Genomic DNA, 23,511 nt, shown 5'->3' on the forward strand with positions numbered 1-23,511 from the left:
AGTGAAAGGAGGAATTATAAGACAATGAGAGAGATAGAGAGAGAGAGAGAGAGAGAGAGAGAGAGACTGTAAAGAAACTAAACAGGACAATAATGTATTACTATCATCAATGTCCAGCGCTGACACACACACACACACACACACAAACGTACTCAGTATCATACTCATCCTACACAACTCAAACCACAACTTAATAACCAACAAAAGATTATATATAAAAGCCCACGTTCCATCCACACTTTAATAATCCGAACAATTCTCACTCTACAACATGAACTCAAGCCACAAATGAATGAAAAATGAACAGCAAATAAATGAAAAATCGCAGCCATCAGCATTCCGGCCCGTTGATCTTTGAACTCCTCTCCCCTAATGACACCGCAATCTCTCTCCTTTCCTCATGTCTCACCCTCCTCCCTCCGCCCCTTTCCTTATCTCTCACCCCCTTCCTCCACTTCTAATCTCTCACTTCTGTCAATTTTGTCTTTTCGTCATCTCCTCCTATCTCCCTCCCTTCACCGTCATCTCCATACCTCCCCTGTCTTCCTCTCTCCACCTTCAACCCCTTTGCGTCTTTACCTACATACCACTTTATCCTCCTATCCTCTCCCTCCCTCCCCACCAACCACCTCATTTCAATTATCACTCCCTCCACATCATGTTTGATCTGACAATACTATTTCACCAACTTCAACAAACGTCCAAACCAAGACAGAAACCATTTTTTACGAGTTGGCAGCAGAAGAATGTAAGAGGTTTGTTTTTCTTATAATTGGCTTTGAAATTCACGGCTCCATCTCCCAGAACAATTAAGGAATGTAGTTAAATATTTCATATGAATGCAGCTAATAAAGTTCAGGGGTAAGTTGGAGACCTAATAAATTAAGTAAAGGTGAATGGTATTTGACTACTCGGACAATTTTTTTTTTTTTTTTCGGACATTATCCACCTCTTTGCAATAAATATTACACGCTATGGGGAAACTAGATTTGTTGTGATGCTACGAGCAGACTCTCTCTCTCTCCTAGAAATAATAAAAACTTAACGACCGACATTCCACCAGTCTAATGCCTGAGTGCGCTAGCGTTAGCACCAATTAAAACTAATGAAGAAAAATTATAACCATACAAACCACACATCCCGTACCTTGTAGAACAAAGTCGAAACGGGCACAGATAAATCTACCAATCAACTCAAGATAATTGAACCTCAAAGCACTACAATAAGTTTCACAACATAGTTCACTAGTGAAGAATCTCAGCCAAGCGGAGTCACGTCCAAATTTACTTCTCATTCTAATACCTCGTTGATGCCGGCTAGATCCGCTTCAACCACGGAGGCTGCCAGCACCACCCCTATATTATTTGCCCCATATGAAATTCAGAGCTCAGTTGGGAATTTCCTTTTCTGTTAGTCCACCGTAGTCGTGAGTTCAAGAATTTTGTTGTTCGGTATATCTCACTTAATTCACTTTTTAACTAGGCTTACTTACGCAATTCACTTGTCACTGCTATAAATGTTGCAATTTGCACAGAACAACGATTGTGAAGAGCAATGAGGCTGCGCAGTACATAACGCTAGCACCAGCCTCGACTGAAGAGCTACGTTCATCCACCAGCCAGGGAGCCAAGGCGGGAAACACAGCGACCCCTATAACATCACTCCACTACCACTCACAAAATCATACACCAATATCTCTTACCGTAAACATACACTTGGAGGTACAAAACATATAAAGCCTCTAATATATGTGTCAACTCTAAAACAGCCAAGAAATTAGGCTAGTTCTTATTATCGGGGTGTAACTCGTGTACATGTGTCGCATTGCCAGACACTGCCACATTCCTAGCTGGCATCTTCACCTAACACGGTATCACAAATTATGGGTGACTGAACAAATTTAATACCGGCAACATATCAACAAAACATTCCTTACAAGTCTCATATCAAAACGAACGCTGGCAACAATTCACATAAGTTCGCCATAATAAGATACACAGAAACTCCAAGGGTGCATACAGGGGGTGAAGACAGGGAGAGGAAAGGAAGGGGTGGGAGGGGATGTTAGGCGCTGGGGTGAAAACGGGTGGGGCCGAGAGGGGAAGCAGTGGAGGAAAGATAAAAGGGTGGTTGGATGGAGAATGGGGAAGATAAGAGAAGGGTGATATAACATAAAAGCGGGGAGGATTTTTTTCCTTTTTACCCGTTTCCTGTAAAACCCAATGCATGAAAATGAACAAGAAACAAAATAAAATGATGATGGGGAGGGGAATGAGGAAGACAGGGAATGATAGAATAACATAATGGGCATAAATGAGTAAAACCGAAGAAAATACGGGCAACTGACTCGAAGAAACGAATGAAAGATAAACAAACTGAAGAAAGAACAAGAATAAAGAGAGGAATAGGGAAGATAAAATGCGGGGGAATTATATACTGGACATAAAAGGATGGTATTAACGAAAAAGACGTAAATGACTCGTCGTATCAAAGGCTAGAGAGAGAGAGAGAGAGAGAGAGAGAGAGAGAGAGAGAGAGAATGATGTGAATTATCCCCTTTCGTTCAATTAAAATCTTACCGCCAGAGAGTTTATTCAGTTTATGGAAGATGTACTGAATATCAATCCCCTAGGTCCTACTGAAAGCTTTAACAGGAGATGAAAAGGAATAATGGAGGATGATAGAAAATTGTCAGGAAGATGGGACAAGGACAAAACAGGTAGACGCGGGAAAAAGGAGGGACTGGGAGAGACGCTTTGAGACAGTAGGGGATGTACTAAGCGAGGCAGGGAGCGAGGGAGGGCTGGGGGATAGGGGGTACTATTTTTACCTATCTCGGCCACCCTTGGACAAGCCCTGTAACTTCCTAATGCACCGTAGGTATGAGATGCTGTGTAGGGATGACAGGCGTTCAACTCCAACTGCCCGAGAACGTTTCTTTTCATTTAGTTAACAAGATAATGTCGCACTTCATATGCAGTGTTGGAGATCCCCCCTAAGCAGTAAATGGGCAAATGAGTCTACAAAGCTAAATAAAGTTGTTTGGTGATGGCCAGAATAAAATACATAAAGATGTCACTGTACTGAAAGGAATACTTGTTTTCCATTATCGTAATTTTTTAATCACATTATCGTAACTGCGTACCGGTAATAGGGTATTTGAAAGTGCATTATTATCGCATATTTCTCAAGCTCTACTATGTTTTCACATATCTGCATACAATAACCTCTAACAAACATTTATCTCTATTATATATATATATATATATATATATATATATATATATATATATATATATATATATATATATATATATATATATATATATATATATATATATATATATATATATATATATATATATATATTATATTCCGTGCAATGTGACTACCCTGACGGTCATCAAACTCTCGACTTGTGGGTCTTCCCCTTGACAACAGCAGCCACTAGCACTGAGTAGGGTAAGGCTGTTGATCTCACGTTTATGGCCTTAATACTGTATTAAGAATAGGATGCTACTTCTGAGATAAATGAAAACTCGATGATGTTTCAGTACAGCACGTGACAAAAGGCTTATCAAGAGAACAGATCAAATCTTTCCATATTGCTAGTTACTGAATATTAGCATTCAGCAAAATGTAAACCATCCATCCAACCATCATTCAACATCAGGAGCACAGGAGCCCGGGGCTAGGCTATGTAGTCTCGATATTATAGGCAAAGATGACCATCTTCACTTGCCCATGTGACATAGTAGATGAAAATCCTTACAGGCTAAACCATCGGAACGCCTTAACTAAGGAAATCACTAGGGGTCATATGGTTACCACCCAGTATAGTAAATGCTCTTCTAGTTTACAAGAAATCATTTGGCTTGTCACTCAAAGTAATCACCTAAAGACACCACTACATCTAGTGAGTAGACGATGGGAGCTCAAACCTAATATGTAAATATGGCGTGTATATCTTTTCCCATGTGAAACAATATAAGAAACCTGTTCCATCCAAACACCTTTTGACAGTGACGTGGTGATAATGAGATACTGGCACCTCCGTCATGCGATACGAAGAAGTAGCGGTAACTTCACCTAACAGTGACAATCATGTCTTCAACTGATTCCTTCAGACGGCTTGTATGCCATGAACAATTTTCTTTACATGGCTCAGACCAACATTAAAAACGTTTGTCCCTCTCCCCTGAAGATGAGCATACAGTACATTGTATCAGACTGCCTACTGCTCAATACTGACACAAACATTATTGCAGTCATTCACTAACTGATATTCATCACAAAACACAAATCCAACAAGAATGACCCCATGACTGAAGCCCATCACCCACTTGGGGAAGGTTTCTTATCACTCAATTGACCTTGACCTTGATGATAGTATCAGAACGGCCGCAATATTGTGCACAGCTACCAACCGTGATAAAAAGGTCAAAGCTTTTTCTACAGTTAGAGCCCTAACACACGCAGACCTGATTCCTCTTGTAAAATATGAATTTGGACACTTGTTTCAACTGCTCCGAGGACGAAATGATATGATCCAAAGAGTTAATACCTGAGACAGACTGTTTAATGGTTGAATCATCAGAATCAAACACTCTAACATAGCCCATCCTAATCCATTTGGGAAAAAAATAAAATAAAAAAACTCATTCTATTTCTGCCTGATTTACATAACTATTCAATGAACATTTAACAATCCCTCTACCATTTCGGGTGTTTAATCCCCCCCCCCAAAAAAAAAAAAAAAAAAAAAAAATGTATTTCTTGTTTCACCATGATGTGACGTGTCCAAGTGGATGAATCATACATAGTGAAGCTATTTACTGGAGGGTTACAACAGCTCTGACTCAACTTAATCCTCTTCAGTCAGGACAAAAATGTTGCATCCTCACAATGAACACAGTCTGACCACATGTATATAATTCATCCATCCATCCATTATCCAATCCTACATTGCCCCATGAGGAACATAGGCAGTTGGTCCCAACATTTAAGATGAGAGTAACCAGCCTCACTCATCCCTGAGAGGCAATCAACCCCAACCATCTCTTGGATATAAACCTTCACCGGCTCAATCCGACCGGAGCGCGATAATTATCCACTAAACCACCAGGCGCCAAAATTTGGTTATATGGTTACCACCCAGTGTAGTAAATGGTTTCCTGGTGTACAGGAAACCATTTGGCTTGTCACTCAGTGTAGTCACCAACAGGCAGAAGGAAGAGGGAAGAATGAAGGAAAGTAAGACAGAAGAGGGAGTGTAAAGTCACCCACAAGCAGAAGGACAAGGAAAAAATGAAGAAAAGGAAGACAGAAGAGGATGGAAGGAAAGAATGATGGAGGAGAGGAAAGGACAGACACCCGAGAGCAGCACTAAATCGAATGAGTGCATGGTGAGCGCTCCCCACCTACCTGTTCATACTCTTTTCATTTTCATGCCACACCACAGTCTCACATCCATAAGTTGAAGCCGGCACTAACACTCCATGTAAGCCTTCTGCTGCTGCAACACTCAAGCCTCTGTTCCTTATCAAGGCCTTCATTGCACCAGATAATTTTCTTCCTTGTGTCACTCTACTTTCCACTTCTTTTGCATATTTTCCTCTCTTTTCTATCACTGTACCTAGGTATTTGAACTCTCTCACCAATTCCAGTCACTCGTCATGCACTGTAACATCGCACTGAGAATCACGTTCTCTCTCAATAACCATTACTTTACTCTTTCCTGCATTTACTCTCAACGCACGACGTTCACAGACATCAGCAAAACTCTGCACTAGCCTACTAAGTTCTTGTCCGGTATTTGCAAGTACCGGTAGAACTGCATCATCAGCATACAACAAATTTGAGATATTCCATCCTTCACCATTCATTACCAATGCCATCCCTCTCTCCATTACTCATGTTTTTACTTCTGAACACTTTACTTCTACTATCTCACGCATACCACTTACCTTCATGCACCACATCCAACCTGTAACAATGAACATCTGATACTCACCTTTCTTGGATATACTGTACTTTAATAGTGAGTACTGAAAAGATACCAGATACTTGTAATCATCAAACATAAAACAGCTTAACCCCTTCACTTTGGAATGTCTTATTTACTTTATTCTTGCAACCACCAGACATTCTTACTCAGATAATGAGGTTCTTCTCAAACTGATGATGTCAGATACAGCTTTCAACAACCTCTGCAATACAAGAGGTCTCTCCCAAGTTGAATAAAATTGTCTCAAGATAAACAAATAAACAATATGTCTACAGACTGAAGCGGTTAAGCAACTGAACTAAAAATATAATTGCTGTACTCACCGCCAATCTTCAAGTTCCTCATCTGATGAGTAGGCAATGTACTGATTGAAAGGCTTCCTAATGCTGAGCCGACGAGTGCTTTCCTGCAACAATAATAAGTGCTATGCAGTGATAAATCTATATTGGTGCACAACACCACCTTACTCTGTTCACTTTAACTATGCCTAAAACTGTCATCTCTCCTTGATGCTGAGCAGCAAAAAGAGATTAACACTAGAATATAGTGCCATTAAAAAAAAAAAAAATGGCATATGGAAGGGAAGTAATGTAGTACTCCAATCTGTTCCGACTCATAAAGAGCTTAAATCCAACAAGTAGTTAGGCTTTATTGCTCACATAATGCCATCCATCCATTCATCATCCAATCCTACATTCCCCCATGAGGAGCGTTGGAGCCCGGGGCTAGGCAGATGGTCCCAACATTTAAGATGAGACTGACCAGCCTCACTCATCCCTGAGTGGCATTACATGAGCAATCAACCCCAACCATCCCTTGGATATAAACCTTCACTGGCTCAATCCGATTGGAGTGCGATAATTACCTACTAAACCACCAGGCGCCAAAATTTGGTTATATGGTTACCACCCAACGTAGTTAATGATTTCCTGGTGTACAGGAAACCATTTGGCTTGTCACTCAGTGTAGAGTCACTCATGGGCAGAAGGAAGAGGAAAGAATGAAGGAAAGATAGACAGAAGAGGGAGTGTAAAGTCACCTGTAGGCAGAAGAACAAGGGAAAAATGAAGGAAAGAAAGACAGAAGATGGAAGGAAAGAAGGATGAAGGAGAGGAAAGGGCAGACACCCGAGCAGCACTACATCAAGTGAGTGGATGGTGAGTGCCCCCACCTACCACAACTCACATAATGTAACTCAGACTTAAAGTGGTTGTTCTTGCCCTCAATATGAGAACTGAGTAGCCTAACCCTGAGCCTCTACATTAATGCTGGTCCAATAGAGATCCAATGCCCTATTGCCAAGAAATTAACACAACCACTGACCATGTTAGCTTGTTTAAGCCTTTTCACTTGATGGTAACTCTACATGTTATGATCTTACACCATTTCCCAATTCAAACTTCTAGCCTGGAGGTCTCAAAGCAAAACTTCCAACTTCCTTGGTCTGTCTCTGGGCATCCTAATTTCCATGTTTCTACCTGTGACCCTCCTTAGCAGCCATCTTCCACCTTCCTCTCAACACATCCAAACCATCTTAACCTATCAATCTTCATAACTTCTCTAATATCTGTTATGATAGCATAGCATTTCTCATTTCTGTAGAAAGCAGCTATCCTAAACAAAATAAATTGCACATTTTGTACTCAATAGCTACAACAAGCACATAATAAGAGCCCCTTCACAGTCAAGAGAGGCAACGTTTCTTTAAATTCTCCGATCTACTTCTCATTCTAGCAATGGAACTATCCTCTGCACCTCCTTCTGCACTCAGCATGTCTCCCAGACAACAGAACTCCTTCACACACTCCAAGTGGTTGTCATCTTAAATAACATTTTCCACTGTGCCATCAATAGCCCATGAACCCTTTCAAAATGCACACAGATAATTTCTCACATATCTATCTATAACACCATTACATCTCTTCTGGATTTCTGTTACAAAGTGTACACAGAACAGAATTCCACCCTACATAACTTTCATATACAATACATGGCCACAGATCTACCGGTCTTATTCTTTCACCTTTACAATGATCTATTTCTGTATGACTATCTTCTTCTCTTTCTGTTTTTACCATCCTCCTGCCACTTCTTATTACTCTTCGTTCCACTTCAGGTGGCTCAACATTTAATGACAAACCTGTTTCCTGTAACTCATTTACAATTCTGGTCGGTATACATATAGCCAAATAACAAGGTGATGTGGAGCCTACTATGTTGCTCCTGTTAACTGGGTGGAGACACACAAATATGGTGTCCATCACAGGAGCCAAACCTCCACACTCTTCCCTGTGCCTTGCTGTGGTGAGACACTAACTGCCACAAGGAAATACCAGTTCATGGAATAGGGTGACCCACAAGGGCATTTGCTTGCCTGCAGTTGATAGGTCTGCTCAACTACTGACCATGACCTTTATCTTGCCAGTGTTAACTTTCTGTCCCTATGTTTCCAAACTCTCCCTCCACATCTCAAACTTCTCCCTGGCCTCTTGTATGCCTATAGCAATCAAAATTATGCCTACAGCAATCAAACTTCGTCAGTATATATAACAGTCCAAGGTAGCCCACTTCTAAACTCTCTTGATGGTGCCTCAAGTGCCAAGATGAAAACCAAGGGAATCAGCACAGAACCCTGACGCACACCAACACTGACCAAGAACGCCTTGCTTAAATCTACACTCACTCTCAGATACAGCGGCCCCTTTGCACATTTTCATCACCTACCTGACAACACATTCAGAAACTTTTCTTACAACCCCTTTAACTACCACCCTCAAGACGATATCAAATGCCTTCTCCAAATCCACAAATAAATAATAGCTACAGTTTCCTATTTTTGTAAGGTATTTCTCTTGCGACTATCAGACAATTAATACTACACCAGCCATGCATCTTCCTGGCATAAAACCAAACTTCAGTTAATTTGGACTCACTTCTTGTCAAAAGGACACAAGTCAAGAGTAAGAGCAGTGAAAATGAGTTACTTGAGAGGAGCATGTGGCGTTACATGGAAAGGCAGACTAACAAATGAGGAAGTGAAAGAGCACGTAGTGTGGATGTAGATGTGATAAAAAGCGTTAGGAGAAATTCATTGGTGGTTTGGCCATGTGGAGAGGATGGAGAGTGAGAGACTAATGATGACAGTGTATGTGAATGAGGTGGTGGGAGGCAGAGGGATGGGGTGGCCACGGATGGGATGGAGGGATGGAGTGGAGAAGTATATAAGAGAGGGAGGTGTGAGTTGGGAGCAGGGCAGTGAAATGGCAGGGGAGAGGGTAAAATGGAGGCACTTAGTTTGTGGCCACCCCTTATGGGATTATGGCATCTGGCAACAGATACATGAGATTCCTTTCTTACCATGGTCTCAAGTACCCTTTAACAACTTTCAAGATCTTACCTAACAACTTCGACCCTCTGTAATTACCTCTCTATTATGTCACCTTTACCTTTAAACACAATGACAACATACCCCTCAGGCCATCTTCTGATACGGTTTCGTCTGTTACAACTTCAGTTATTAACTCGTTATGAATTTCACACCAAAATTACCAAGAGCTTTCTGAGGCATCAGTAACTTTACCCATCGTCATCCTAACAACTGCAACTTTAACAGCTTCTTCTTTAATCACTTATGGGGGACAGTGCACTCGTTATCCGCTGCCAAGTGCCTTCCTGTCTGAGTCAAATTCCTCATTCAGCATGACTACAGTATTCATGTAACACTCTCTTTAAGTCTTCACTTGCAACTGCAAACATTCCAACATCATCCCCCACTGGTTGTTCACGGACCATTTCCTGAGTTTTCCTTCTAGTACACATTTTGTCATTTTTAATATCTCAACTCCCTCTGAGACCATAAAACCAGACAGATATTTATTTCTGTGCCTTGGTCTTTGCCCTATATACCTCAGTCCAAGCCCAAGGCTCAGCCATCAGGCACAACTCCCACACAATCACACGCTGCCATCACAACAACAGACACCATACCCTCAAACAAACAAAAGCAAACACTCTCATCAATCACTTTTCACAAGTCAGCCATCTAACCCCCCATCCGGAAGACTGACGTATCATCAGACGTCAGAGACAGTTCCTCACAGACCCAGACTACGCACCTTTCACTTACAACCAGACGAAGCACATCATTAACAACCTCAAGCACTCATCAGCCTGTGGACCAGACAACATAAGCAACATTCACCTTAAACACCTAGGACCACAAGGCATACAAGCACTCACCAACATATCAAACTACAGCTACTCACACAACATAATACCCAACATCTGGAAGCATGGCAATATCATCACTATCCCTAAACCCAACAAAGACCCCACGTTACCCTCCTCACATCACCCCATCACACTCCTCTGCACCCCCTCTAAAGTCACTGAACGACTGATACTACAACTAGTCACACCTCACATTCCCCTAGCCCAGTCACAACATGGCTTTAGGCCACTACACTCCACAAACACCCTTCTTACAGACCTTACACAGAGAGTTTTTGATGGAATGAATTTAGCTAGGCCACCACACAGAACACTCCTAGTCACACTAGACATTAGCAAAGCTTTTGATGCCATCCCCCCCACAACCTCACAAACAAAATACTCAACACAAACATGCACAATAACACAAAAAGATGACTGGCAAACTACTTAGCAGGCACATGTGCACACGTAACATTTGCCGGTCAGTCTTCTAACATCAGAAACTTCGCAAACGGCATCCCCCAAAGATCTGTTTTGTCCCCTACACTCTTTAATCTATACATGCACGACGTACCCACACCCCACACACCAGATACACATAGCTTCCTATGCAGATGATATAACACTTACATGTACACACCAAAATGCAAACACAGCTGCACACATCATTCAACCTTACCTCAACACACTACACGAATGGTTCACCACAAACAGGCTCAAAATAGCCCCAGCCAAAGCTACAGTGACTCTTCTCACAAACTGGACAGCAGAACACAGTCACATCCCACACCTTACCATAAACAACACTCCCCTACTACACACACACACACCCAAAATCCTTGGTGTAACATACATCAATGTCATTTAAACAACACATCACAAACATTAAAAATAAAATAACACCAAGACTCAATGCTTTGAGGTCACTTGCCCATACAACATTCGGACACAACAAAGAAACCACCACCACAGTATACAAACAATACTTACGTTCAGTGATGAATTATGCAAGCCCTGCCTAGGCTTCTAACCTTACCAAAACACACTACAACACTCTACAGACCATACAGAACAAGGCCCTAAAAATAATCACAGGCTGCACAGCTACTACACCCACAGACCACCTACATCAAGAAACCAAAGTCCTCAAAGTCAAGGATCACCTAGACCTGAAAGGCACCCAGTTTCTTGCTGCAGCCTCCACAAACCCACAACATCCACTACTGTACAGTACAAGGCAGCACATCCACCCACACCAAGGAACATCAAATCAACACCCGGCTTACGATACCATTCATAAATACTGCCATCTCTACCCCCTCGCCCACCTCAGACCAGCTTCCAGAAGCATATCCACACTCAGATCACTCGCCACTCCATTCAGTCACTTAAAGACAACACACAGCTGCATGCACGGCCTCCTGACATCCACCCTTCTGAATCCTATCTTCCTCGTGAGGACAGGGTCCACCTGGCCAGGCTGAGATGTGGGCACCATCCAGCCCTCTTAAGCTACCAAAAGAGGCTGGATGACTCCGTCACTGATGCCTGTCCAGGATGCAACACAGCACCTCATACTGTTAAGCACATTATGAAAAAAATTGCACACAATCACCTACGCCAACAACACAACATACACTCTTTGAGAGCTCTGTGGGAAAGCCCGGTCTCGGCCATGGACTTCCTAAGGGACTCGGGGCTGTTCGGCAAGACTGCCTAGGGAACAACTACTACTGCTACTACTCCCATTTCTACTTTTCTTCCATTCATTAAACCCCCTCCTCATTTTCCTAATTGCTGCTTCCATTTCTTTATTCATCCACCAAGGCCTATGTTTAGGAGCTTGGGGGGTTCCCTTTGTCCAGCCACAGACTACAAGTGCAACCTATCATAGATTCTGATTTAGAAAACCTCAACATTCAGTATCATTACTATACACAGTAATTTCATTAGTTCCCCCCTTCCCCAGCTGCAGCTCAGTTAGGAATGCTTCTTCTGCCTCTCTGTTTTCTAATTTCAGCATCTTTCTCTGCCTGCCAAAATTATTTTCTTCACAACTGATTCCCATAACAAAAAGCCATAGTTTGTGTTGTGGCACACAATCCTCATCAGGAACAACTATCGCATCCCTATGCAACTTCCTATCCCTTCTCCTACCAAGATCAAGCTATCTGGCTTTTGTTACCACCTAACCTGAAAGTTAACAGTCTACTGTCCAACTTTTTACATGAACTGTTACACACTACCATGTCTGAGGCAGCCAAAAATTCTAGTATCCATTCTCCTTCATTACTTTTGGCACCATAACCACGACCACTATGGACTACAGGGAATCCCCAACCTTGCCTTCTGACATATCCATTCAGGTCCACAAAAAATTCTCCTTCAGAACAATTCTGAAGAAGAATTTTGATAAATTTCAAGTAGTGGTTCCAGACCTTTTTTTACAGAATAACCAGTCCTCAGGGGGACAAAAAAATAGTACTGACATATCCTCACAAAGCACAACAACATAGCCAGTAGCTTCTGGTGTCTCTCTGGTGACTCTGGGAAGAAGCAGAGAACTGCCTCCCAACTGCTGCACTCTCAGCAATTTATGTACCACTTGGGCACACTATACACTCAAACCTCGATTTAAGGGACTGAATGGGGACTCAACTTGTCCCTTACTTGAAAATGTTCATTGTTTTACCACATGAAAAGACAATCTTATTGTGAAATGCAATGATTGTTTCACTTATCTTATTTATATGATTAAAAATATTATTTTATGGGTTACTGTATAAAGAAACATATTAATGTGAATAACCCAGGCATTAAGTATCATTTTTGAATGGTCTTGTCCATTTGTCAGGTAGAATATGGAGTCCCTTAAATCCGAAATCCCTTAAATGGAGGTCCCTTAAATTGAGGTTTGAGTATAATGTGACATGAATAACTTGAAATTTTTTCCCTCTTGAATAATTTATTTGAACTTGATGTGACACCTGTGTTAATGAAAAACTGGCCCTTGAAAACATCTGCTGAGACATCCACATCAAATTCTGTGAAAGGGTTAAGCTCTTCTACTAGTCCAAATCTTCCTCCAGTCACTAGTGGATCACCGAGAGTCACCTTCTCTCATTAAACAACTATCACATTACTTTTAACAACATTTGCTTTCAAATCACATCCCAATTAAACATTTGCAAACATGCCTTCAAACCCTATCACATTATCCTAATTCTCTAACCTTAAATTGCAATCTACTGTAATAGTTCTTATACAGTACCGTACTCAACTTCCATAATGACAGGAGTTTCTTAGGTGAAGAATCTGAACACTGTCACTCTATTAACTAACCCTGACTTGGGATGGTGTGTCCCCAGTGCTGGAATAGTCACTTGCCAGCCTTTCTCTTGTTTCCCGTTCTTGGAAAAACTTTCTTGCACAGACAAACTGTTCTGAAGATGGCGATGATGTGGGCACTGTGTCACCTGTTGGGACACAAACCAAGTTAAAAAAAAAAGAGTAAACAAATGTGCAGTGGATGGAATATAAAGACAAGAGACATATCATCCTAACCCTTGAGTATTTCCCAGTAATTAATGGGGTGGGTAAGATCAACAAAGAGTATAAGAGAATTTCAAACACAGAAGAACTATTAACAAACAGCCAACCAGAATAAGTGATGTATGCATATGCTCATCATTCAGTCCAATGAAAAATTAACCACCGCTTCACAACCATACATCCACACAACAACATACAGTGTCATCACATCACATGTCATCTATTTCCTAAAAAGGCAGACTCATACTCCTCCTTATATATGCTTTCTGATCTTACCATTCACAAAACTCTGAAAGAGCCTGCAAGGATCCTCTTCATTATTAGCAAGCAATACAGCTTTATCTGCAAATACCATAAAAGAAACAGTTCATCCCTTATCACCCATTGTTTCCAAAACTCTGGTTTTGAATCTGTCATTACTCCACTCATATTGTAGATACATATAATGTCATGCTCGCTTTATGACTGACTGTTATGCAACCATCAAGATATATGATCTTAACATTTTGGAGACCCTCTTTTCGGCATGTGATTAACATTCTCGTTTATGTGATCTCTATGATCCTCGGGAATGCACAATTTTTTTATATACAATCACCAATTTTGCTTATACAATTGCCAAGATTTCTACGTTTGATATATCTATAAAATCGACTGTTATACAATCGGTTTTCCTGAATGTAACACAACTGTATATCAAGGCTGACCTGTACTGAACAACCATGGGGACATCACACACTCAAGAGTCATAGGAGAAATGTCAACTTTGCAGACACTACAAATGAAAAAGATTAGTCTGGTGACCAGACTAATAACTGGAAAGAATGGAAGAGTGAAAGGTAAGCAGTATTCTGTAGTGCGGTACAGAAAACAATTTGAAACTGAGGTGGTACCGTATGAATAAGTATGGCATAATGCTGGAAAAGAGGAATGAAAAGCATTCTGGAAGAAAGGTGACAGGTTGAAGTGGGAGGGGAAAACCTCCTTCTGTAAGGAAGAAAGCACTGGGAGTAAGGCATGAAACAATTTATCTAGGTTAATTAAATTTTAAATAAACAAAGAATGGGAAAAAAAAGTATCAAATACCCAAAAAGGAGACTTTTCAGGAAGGAAGAAGGTTTCAGCATGATATGACAAAGAGACATAAGTAATCTTCCGCAATAGCTTCACTTCCTGTATCTCCAAAACCTTCACTCTTTTAAATCCTAGAGTAGTGGTCCCCAACCTTTAGTAGGTTTCAAGCCACATTTATCAATGTTATAATAGTGGATGGCACCAGAAAAAACAAAGTTCACACACAAGCACACACACACACACACACACACACATACGTGTATAAATGTGCATGTATGTACACACACACACGCATACATGTATAAATGTGCAAGTATTGTATGTACACACACACACACATATATATAATTTTCGTTTTTGAAGGCTCCAACATGCCTCCATGTGTCAGCCTTGGTAACCCAATGGCAGCTCTCCAAGCTGCTCGATCTCTAGCTGCTTCCCTATATAGTCCCTTAACCCTGAGGTCATACTCAATGACCTCATCCCAGGTCTTTTTTTGGTCTACCTCTCACTACCCTACCCTCAACATTAACACTTCTCACTTTCTGCACCCAATTATCATCCCTAATCTTCTCCACATGCCCAAACCATTTCAATCTACCTCTCCCCATCACAACACCAATACACTCTAGTCCCATCTTACCTCTCAACTCTTCCATTGTAAACCTAGCCCCCCCCCTCAGGCCTTCCACTCAAGGATGCACTGCACATCCACCTGATCAATGCCATTTCTGTACATTTGAGCCTGCTAATATCCTCTTCCTTTACTGCCCAGGTCTAACTACCATACAGCATTATACTCCTAATACATGCCATATACAAAAATCCCTTATTTGTACATTTGAACCTGTGAATATCCTCTTCCTTTACTGGCCAGGTCTAACTACCGGTACCATACAGCATTACACTCCTAACACATGCCGCATACAAAAATCTCTTAGCATGGAGAGAGAGTCCTCTCAATGTCAGAAGAGTTAACAGCTCCCTGAACTTCTTCCAACCACTCCTCATTCTAACCACCAAGCCAGCTGCCCCACCATCAGCACATAGCATGTCTCCCAAATAATGAAACTTCCACACATTCAAGAGACTCACCAGCAAGTTCAATCTTTTCACACCTAGCAATATCCACATGCTCTCTCCGACACACAGCACACATGAAATCAGCAAATCTCGCAGTCTACCTCTAATACCACTACATCTCTTATGCACCCACTATCACAAACACTGCATACGATGGAAGTACTTACCACGTCCTTGTGACAAATTGCACATGACCACTTTCCCTCTTCTTTGACAGTACTGCCCCCAGCCCTAGATACCGTCATTTTTGTTTTATCTGCATTTACTCTTAAGTCCTTGTGCCCCATACCATCTCTCCACTTCCTAAACCCTTCCTCTGCCTCCCTTTCATTCTCTGCAACCAACACCAAATAATCAGCATACACTATCTCCCACAGGAGTCCATTTCTGAAGTCCAGTGAGAGGGCTTCAAATACCATGATGGAAAACTCATCACTCAAATCTCCGTTCACCTTTACTTGGGTGTGAGCACCCACAAACATGGCCAGAACGACCCTAACCAGCCACTCCTTGATCCCATGCTTTCTCACTGCCCACTTCACTACCTCTCTAGGGACTCTGTCAAAGGCCTTCTCCAAATCAACAAAAATTAAGTGCGGTTCCTTCTTTCTTTCCTATGTATTTTTCCTGAAGCTGTCGAAAAATGAATATGGCATCAGTGGTCCCTTTGCTTGGCATAAACCCAAACTGCATCTCATCAATATTTACTCTTTCTCTAATCATATGTTCCAGAAATCTCTCCATTACCTTCATTATCTGGTCTAAAGATTTATGCCTCAATAATTTCCTCTTTCCAGGGCATCAACCTTCCCCTCGTACACATTTACAATTACTTTCTTCAGCCAATCATCTGGGACAACACACTCATATATAATCGTATTTATCAGGTCAGTGACTAACCTCACTCCTATATCTCCAGAGGCTTTCAACATTTCAGCAGTCAACCTAGACATACCTGCTGCCTTCGCCACCTGTATCCCACCTATTGCCCCACTCACAATAGCAGCGTCAATCAAAGACCAAGAGCCAAACACTAGATTTGCTGGCTTCAAACTTTACCTATCCAAGTCAAACTCCTTATTCAACAACCAGCTGTAATGCTCTCTCCACGCATCTTTAATATATCCCCTGTAGGCCAGGAAACCATTTACAGTACTGGGTGGTAATCATACAACCAACACAAACATGTTCTCTATGTGTCAACAAGTGGAGGGTTAGTGCCCCTCCCCATTAAGGAACTACCAGCACGGTAACTCAAAGTCAAACGGCCACCCCTTACAGGATTGTGACATCTGGCTATAGATAGACAGACTTACTAACCAAATAAAATTCCCTCTTCAAATCCTGATTCTGAAGACTCCACAATAGCAGGAAGTGAAGCGTCTTTCGAGGGTGTGAAAAATTCCAGCACGTTCTTCTTGACAGTCTGTGCGAGGGCTGCCACACCACCATTCACCCCTGACTGCACTCCATTACCACTGTTTTGACTGTCACCAGACCTTTGGCCTTGTTTTGTGGGAGTGGCACCCTGAAAGAAAATTAAAAAACACATACTTTAGTAGACTACAGACATTAGGGCAGACATGGAGAAAAGAAAAAGGAAAAAAAAAAAAAAAAAAAATTACCAAGTATTCAGAACACATGGTCATGCCTTACCTGAAACAGTCTGAATATTCTAAGGGTGACTGGAGGTTTTTCTATCTTACGAGAGGCTGCCAGACACATGTCAGTTTCTTAACCTTGGAAAGTTCATTAAAAGAGCACTCTTCTAAACTGAATAACATAATCTTGGGGTAACAGCATTAAAATACAGATAATGTTATAGTAGTGCAAGGGTTAAAGGAGCCTGCTTATTACCCACTTTGAGAGTTCCTTCCTGTGCTGAGCAAGATCATTTCATTTCACATGAAAAGCAGCTGGTTGGTTAATCCTAAACCTCTGATAAAAACCCTCACTGGCTTATGCAAGACAATTTTTTGCCTGCCTGCTACTGGAAAACCTACCATGGACAAAGAGTGAAAATGAACTGGTAACAAATCATTACTGCATAATGGATACAGTATTAAGAGGGTGAAGCATGAAAAACTGCTTTAGGCTGGTAAAACTTAATGAGCCGACTATTTCTATAATTACACTGAGAATTAAAAATAATAATAAGTGGCTTCACACTGAAAGTAAAACATCACATCACTGGTAAATGGAAACCTCATAACCTTCAATTCTATCCTTTTATCTCAAATACTTCATTTAGCCTAGTATTGTACTAGGTTGTGCTAAGAAAAATGGGAGCGGGGCTCCTGCTCCCTCCACTACTGCATTTACATTGAACTTTAATTAAGAGTGTTCATTTTAAAGTAGACATGATAGCATACAGAGCTTAGGCCTACAGCTGGGAAAGTATCTAACCTTCACTATTATAAAATTACTACAGCTCAATCTACGATTGCATCAATGTTAAAATTAGGTTAGGTTAGTTCAATTTAAAATAATGTGACAGGAGATGTAGCTAAGAACTCTCTCTCTCTCTCTCTCTCTCTCTCTCTCTCTCTATATATATATATATATATATATATATATATATATATATATATCAAGTATTACACAAATCATCTAAATATTCATTCATTCATTCATTGCCAGACGCCATGTATCCCAGACGGGGTGGCCAAGGGCTTAGAGTTAATTGTTTTACAGGGAGGGGCACTAATCCTCCACCAACCCCACTTGACACGTAGGGATGCCAACAGCATCTGGTGTTCCCAGGCGGTCACCCATCCAAGTACTAACCAGACCCAACGTTGCTTATCCAGATGTAAAAATATTGTACCATAATAATTTTATACACAATCATGGGACAAAAACTGAAAATTTACCAAGGGAATACTGTACTCTAATATTCTATGGAAGAGTGTACAGTAGTAATTGTTTTTTGTGCTCATCTGCCCATGAACCCAATGGCCTCCAAGACACCATCCACCCAAGTCCACCTTTTTGTTTGTGATGACGATGTGTGGGTATGGTATGAGGCAAGTGTGCTACTACTGGAGAGGCTGCATCAGTCAGAGCATAGTGAATTATTTGCATGTTGTATTTTGTGATGGTATGGCAACAAAGAACAGAGGTGAATTTAACTTTGACTGATGGGTTTAGTCTCGATTCTCAAATTCAACTTCGGCCACATTCGTGACACTCCACTGAGAGAGAGAGAGAGAGAGAGAGAGATACTGTGTAGCCTACTAAACAATACTCTTGTTTATTTTAATATGCATTATCAACTTACAGTACGATGACAAAATCCTAAAACTTACTAACATACGTAATATCGTAATGCGTCCCAGGACACCTTCGAACTAAACACTTCAAGAAAACAAAGCTCAGCTTCATATATACAGATTGTATAATCGCATGCACTGTCAATAAAAACTTAGAAATATCACACTACATATTATAATGAACTGTTTATGCTGGTGGGAGTAATTAACTTATAACTCTGCATCTACGATAAACAGGAAACAATGCGCCAGGTTGAGCAAACTGTTGTCCATCACGATTACGAAATCCTTTTTTATATCAAGCTTGAAATTAAATTTAAAATATGTGCTGGCAACAATCATATAAACAAAAAAAATTGCGACCACGGATACTGACTGTACGTGACAATATATTCAACATTTTTCACATACCCATGCCAATCCTTCAAAGAGGTTATGGCTGTTTCCGAAATTTCAAATCTATTAATTTCAGCTGGCATCTGTGTTCTGAACACTGAACTGATATACAGTAGAGCTCAGTGGTTCTGCAGCACCCTGACAGTTGTGGAATTAAAATAATACACAACAACGCATTATTTGAAACCATTTCGCCCTCTCAAGCATTTAAAAAGAAAAAAAAAAAAATCAAAATCCTCTCACCTGCCATTCGATCCATTTGGATGCATTACAGATTCCTTACGAACGTACTGGACCAAATTAATCTCGAGTCACTTTTGACTTACAGGTATTTTTTTATTCCACTGCTCTATGACACGACTACCGATTATTTCCTTCACGCATCACCTCTATCAGCATTAGAACTTCACAAACTATTTTCTTCCCACCTGTCTCCACACTTTCTTGATGCCGTCCCTCTCTTCACCTGTTTTTCCACCTGACTATCGTGGCTTTCACTTCATAACAAAAGCGAGAATTTGTTATGCACGTCCGTTAACCCCTTTCCAAGGAAGCCTCTTATAAATACTCGTATTGTTGCATACCTGCACACCGTTTACTGTTTATAATACCATGCTTTTATTGCCAAAGGAAATTGCTCTTGTAGGGAAGGGCTACAAAAATTTCTATTAACCCGGTACATGCGATATCTTTCCCTCGTATATTATTTTTTTTTCCCCCTCACCATAAGGGAGGCCTTTCTTAGTGTAGGCAAATTATCCACTTCGACTTGATATAATTTCCTTCACATCTTTCCAAACTCCTGTTTTCTTATTAGCCTAAGACCAAATGCTCCCCAAACCCTTCATTCACTTTCTCGATTCCTTCAGTTCGGTGACGTCATAGGATTTAATCTTGGAAACAGACGATTTTATTCACTTTACAAAGTGCTAATGATTGTGAAACGGTTAGTGAAGGCGATCTCCAACCCCTCCAGCTCGGAAAGCCTTGCCAGCACTGAACAAAATCGTGTGGCTGGTGAAAGCGAAGGGGAAAAAAATCGTGGGGATTAGGTTACCATTCCCCTCCCCCCCATAAACTAATGTTACATTTCAAGCTACATTTGCCTTTATTTTATTATTGTCTACCAGGCTGAATGAGAGAGAGAGATAGAGAGAGAGAGAGTGAGAGAGAGAGAGAGAGAATGCATGAAAATTGCTGCACAGGACTGACGGGGTTTGGGGAAAAATGGGAAGGGGTCAAAGAAAGAAATATAATAAAATAATAATAATAATAATAATAATAATAATAATAATAAACCCCTTACACAAAATATATAACGTATAAAAGTAAAGCAACGTGCTTTTCTTTGGGCTAATAATTATCGTTTTTTTTTTTTTTTCTGGGACCGTGAGACGTTAGGGTGCCGTCTTCTCTAACGTGAACACGGGTCTTCGAAATGGCTGTATTGTATGCTTAAACCTTATCCAATACAAGCCCACAGCTACTGACAATATATGAAGCATGTCACGATGACACAAAGTGTCTGACCTCACTAAACGACTGCTGATTGCACTCTGTAATGTGGGATGCAAGATGGACACGGCTGACTATCGCTGGTATTCCACTGATGACCAATAAAGGACTTGCCTTCCTCTTCCACACTCGAGTTTCAACCCTCTGACCTCAGAGGGTTTCCCAGTGGTTAGTAAAATTGCCTGGAGTTAACCAGAGTGAAAGTTAAGTCGCTTTCCGATGTTTAACGGCTATTTTTTTTTTTTCTTTGAACGAAATCTACTCTTAGATCGAGATGTTTTCATCATCAAACGCTCGCAAGTCACTGATATTGTGAAAGTGTATCCAGGAACTTGCCAGAAATTGTACGAATGTGTGGCAGCACACGTGTGTGGTCTGAGCCTCACCTGCCAGTGACCCTGATCACCGGATGTGAAGCAAGCACTCACACACAATGTGACTTTACCAATGTACCCCCTCTCTCATCCTGCACGTCATCTTATTCTCAATATTTTTTCTAAATCTGATATTTTCTCTTGGTGCTGGAAAGTGACGCCTTCATGGGATGGCACACAAACCAGGTGGCTGAACTCCCTGGCTAAACAAAAATGTTCTTGTCCTTATTCCTTCAAAGGAAGATTGCACATAGCTGGAGAGGGGCACTCTCTGCCCACAGTTCACTGGGTTCACTTTTGTGTGTGTGTGTGTGTGTGTGTGTGTGTGTGTGTAATTCACCGGGTCGGTCAGGATCACTTGATGGTCGTGATCATCAGCTTTTACCCTCCCGGAAGGGAGCTGAGAGCTCATATAGTGTGTGTGTGTGTGTGTGTGTGTGTGTGTGTGTGTGTGGTACTACTACTACTTTCTCTCGTTTTCCATCATCCCATTAATTTCCTCCTCCATCCTCATCGTATTCGCCATATTCTACATATCTACCTTCCTAGTCTCTCGTCGTCTCTTCAAATTACTGCTGTTCTCCCCTAGACTTAGGTTCCCCCATTGCACTTCCTCATCTTCCATCCTTTTGTTATTCCTCTTCTTATTCAATCCCCTGTACTTTCCCTTGTCTTCTGTCTGCCTGCAGATATTTTACCATTCACTCCCTCCTCCACTCTCATCCATCATGCTTGGTCAATATCTTATTTGTCCACTCCATTCCCTCCTCTTTCACTATCACCCTCTTCCCCACTGACTCTGGTGAATTTGTTGTTATTTAACCCCCCCCCCCAATTTCTCTCCCAATCCTTATCTTACTCACCACCACTCCCGTCAACCTCCTGTTATCCTCCTCCTCGTCCTTCCGTTACCTTACTCTATACTCCGCTAATTATCCCCAGTTATCGCCACAGCCTCACAGTTTTCTCTTCAGCCTCCCTTCATTTTCTTAATCCTCCTTCATTTTCCTCACCATCTTTCCCCCCCATCCATCTCCTTCCTTTCCATCCACCTTTTTCCTCACCAGTTATCCACCCCTTCTTTTTTCCCCTCCACCCACCTTTTCCTCCCCACCATTTTTTTTCCTCATCATTTATCCTCGCCCTCTTCTTTTCCTCTCCATCCACCTTTTTCCTCCCCGCCCTCTTTGTCCTCACCATTCATCCTCGCCCTCTTCTTTTCCCCTCCACCCACCTTTTTCCTTCCCACCCGTTTTTTTCTCACCTTTTACCCTCGCCTTCTTCTCTTCCCCTTCACACAACTTTTTCCTCCCCCACACCTTTTCCTCACCATTCATCCTCCCCCTTTACTTTTCCCCTCCACCCACCTTTTTCCTCCCCATCCTCTTTTTCCTCACCATTTATCCTCGCCCTCTTCTCTTCCCCTCCACCCACCTTTTTCCTGGTCCGTGGTGTCCTGGAGCGCTGACTCAACATCTCGCCTGGCTCCAGGGGTCGTGGCCTCTGCGACGACTCTACACCACCACGCCGCCGAGACCGCACAAGCCGATGGTCGTTGTCTGCATGGTCGTGGTGGTGGTGGTGGTCTGTCTGGTCGTACGCAGCCTGACCGTCACCGTATCTAATGCCGTTTTGACCGTGTGTTTCCTGGTTCTGCCCCCCTGTAATCTCACTTTGACCGTTTGCAATGTGGTTTTGGTTGTAGGCAATTTTGGTCTGGTCTGGTATATGGTCTGCACGGTGTGTGTGGTCGTGGATCTGGTCGTAGTGTGCCTCGACGCGGTAGACCTGTGTGGAGTGGTGGTGGTGTGCTGGGGGTGTGTGCTGGTGAGGTGTGGTGAGGGAGGCGTCCAAGTGGCTTATGTGGCTTTGGTCAGACCGCCGGCGACGTCTACCCCACACTCTTCTGAAAGAGAAAGAAGAAAGTGGTGATACTGCTTCAAGGTGAACTGAATACTACTACTACTACTACGGTATTATTACTACTATTACGCTGCTGCTACTACTACTACTAATAATAATAATA

General features: G+C 41.7%; 1 protein-coding gene across 1 annotated transcript in view; it reads right to left on the reverse strand.

Annotated features, from left to right (window-relative positions):
• The window catches only part of LOC145416679 (uncharacterized), a 176,331-nt gene that overhangs the window by 100,438 nt on the left and 52,382 nt on the right, over positions 1–23,511 (reverse strand). Inside the window, exons 2-5 of the mRNA XM_080285616.1 lie at positions 22,920–23,391; positions 17,249–17,456; positions 13,562–13,695; positions 6,331–6,413 (exon numbers count right to left, since the gene is read on the reverse strand). Coding sequence (XP_080141742.1) covers positions 6,331–6,413; positions 13,562–13,695; positions 17,249–17,456; positions 22,920–23,391 — 897 coding nt within the window. The remainder of the gene's footprint in view (positions 1–6,330; positions 6,414–13,561; positions 13,696–17,248; positions 17,457–22,919; positions 23,392–23,511) is intronic.

The sequence above is a fragment of the Coenobita brevimanus genome, chromosome 107 (genome assembly GCF_032717465.1).
Source record: "Coenobita brevimanus isolate Jiangsu-jjx chromosome 107, ASM3271746v2, whole genome shotgun sequence".
Lineage (NCBI taxonomy): Eukaryota > Metazoa > Arthropoda > Malacostraca > Decapoda > Coenobitidae > Coenobita > Coenobita brevimanus.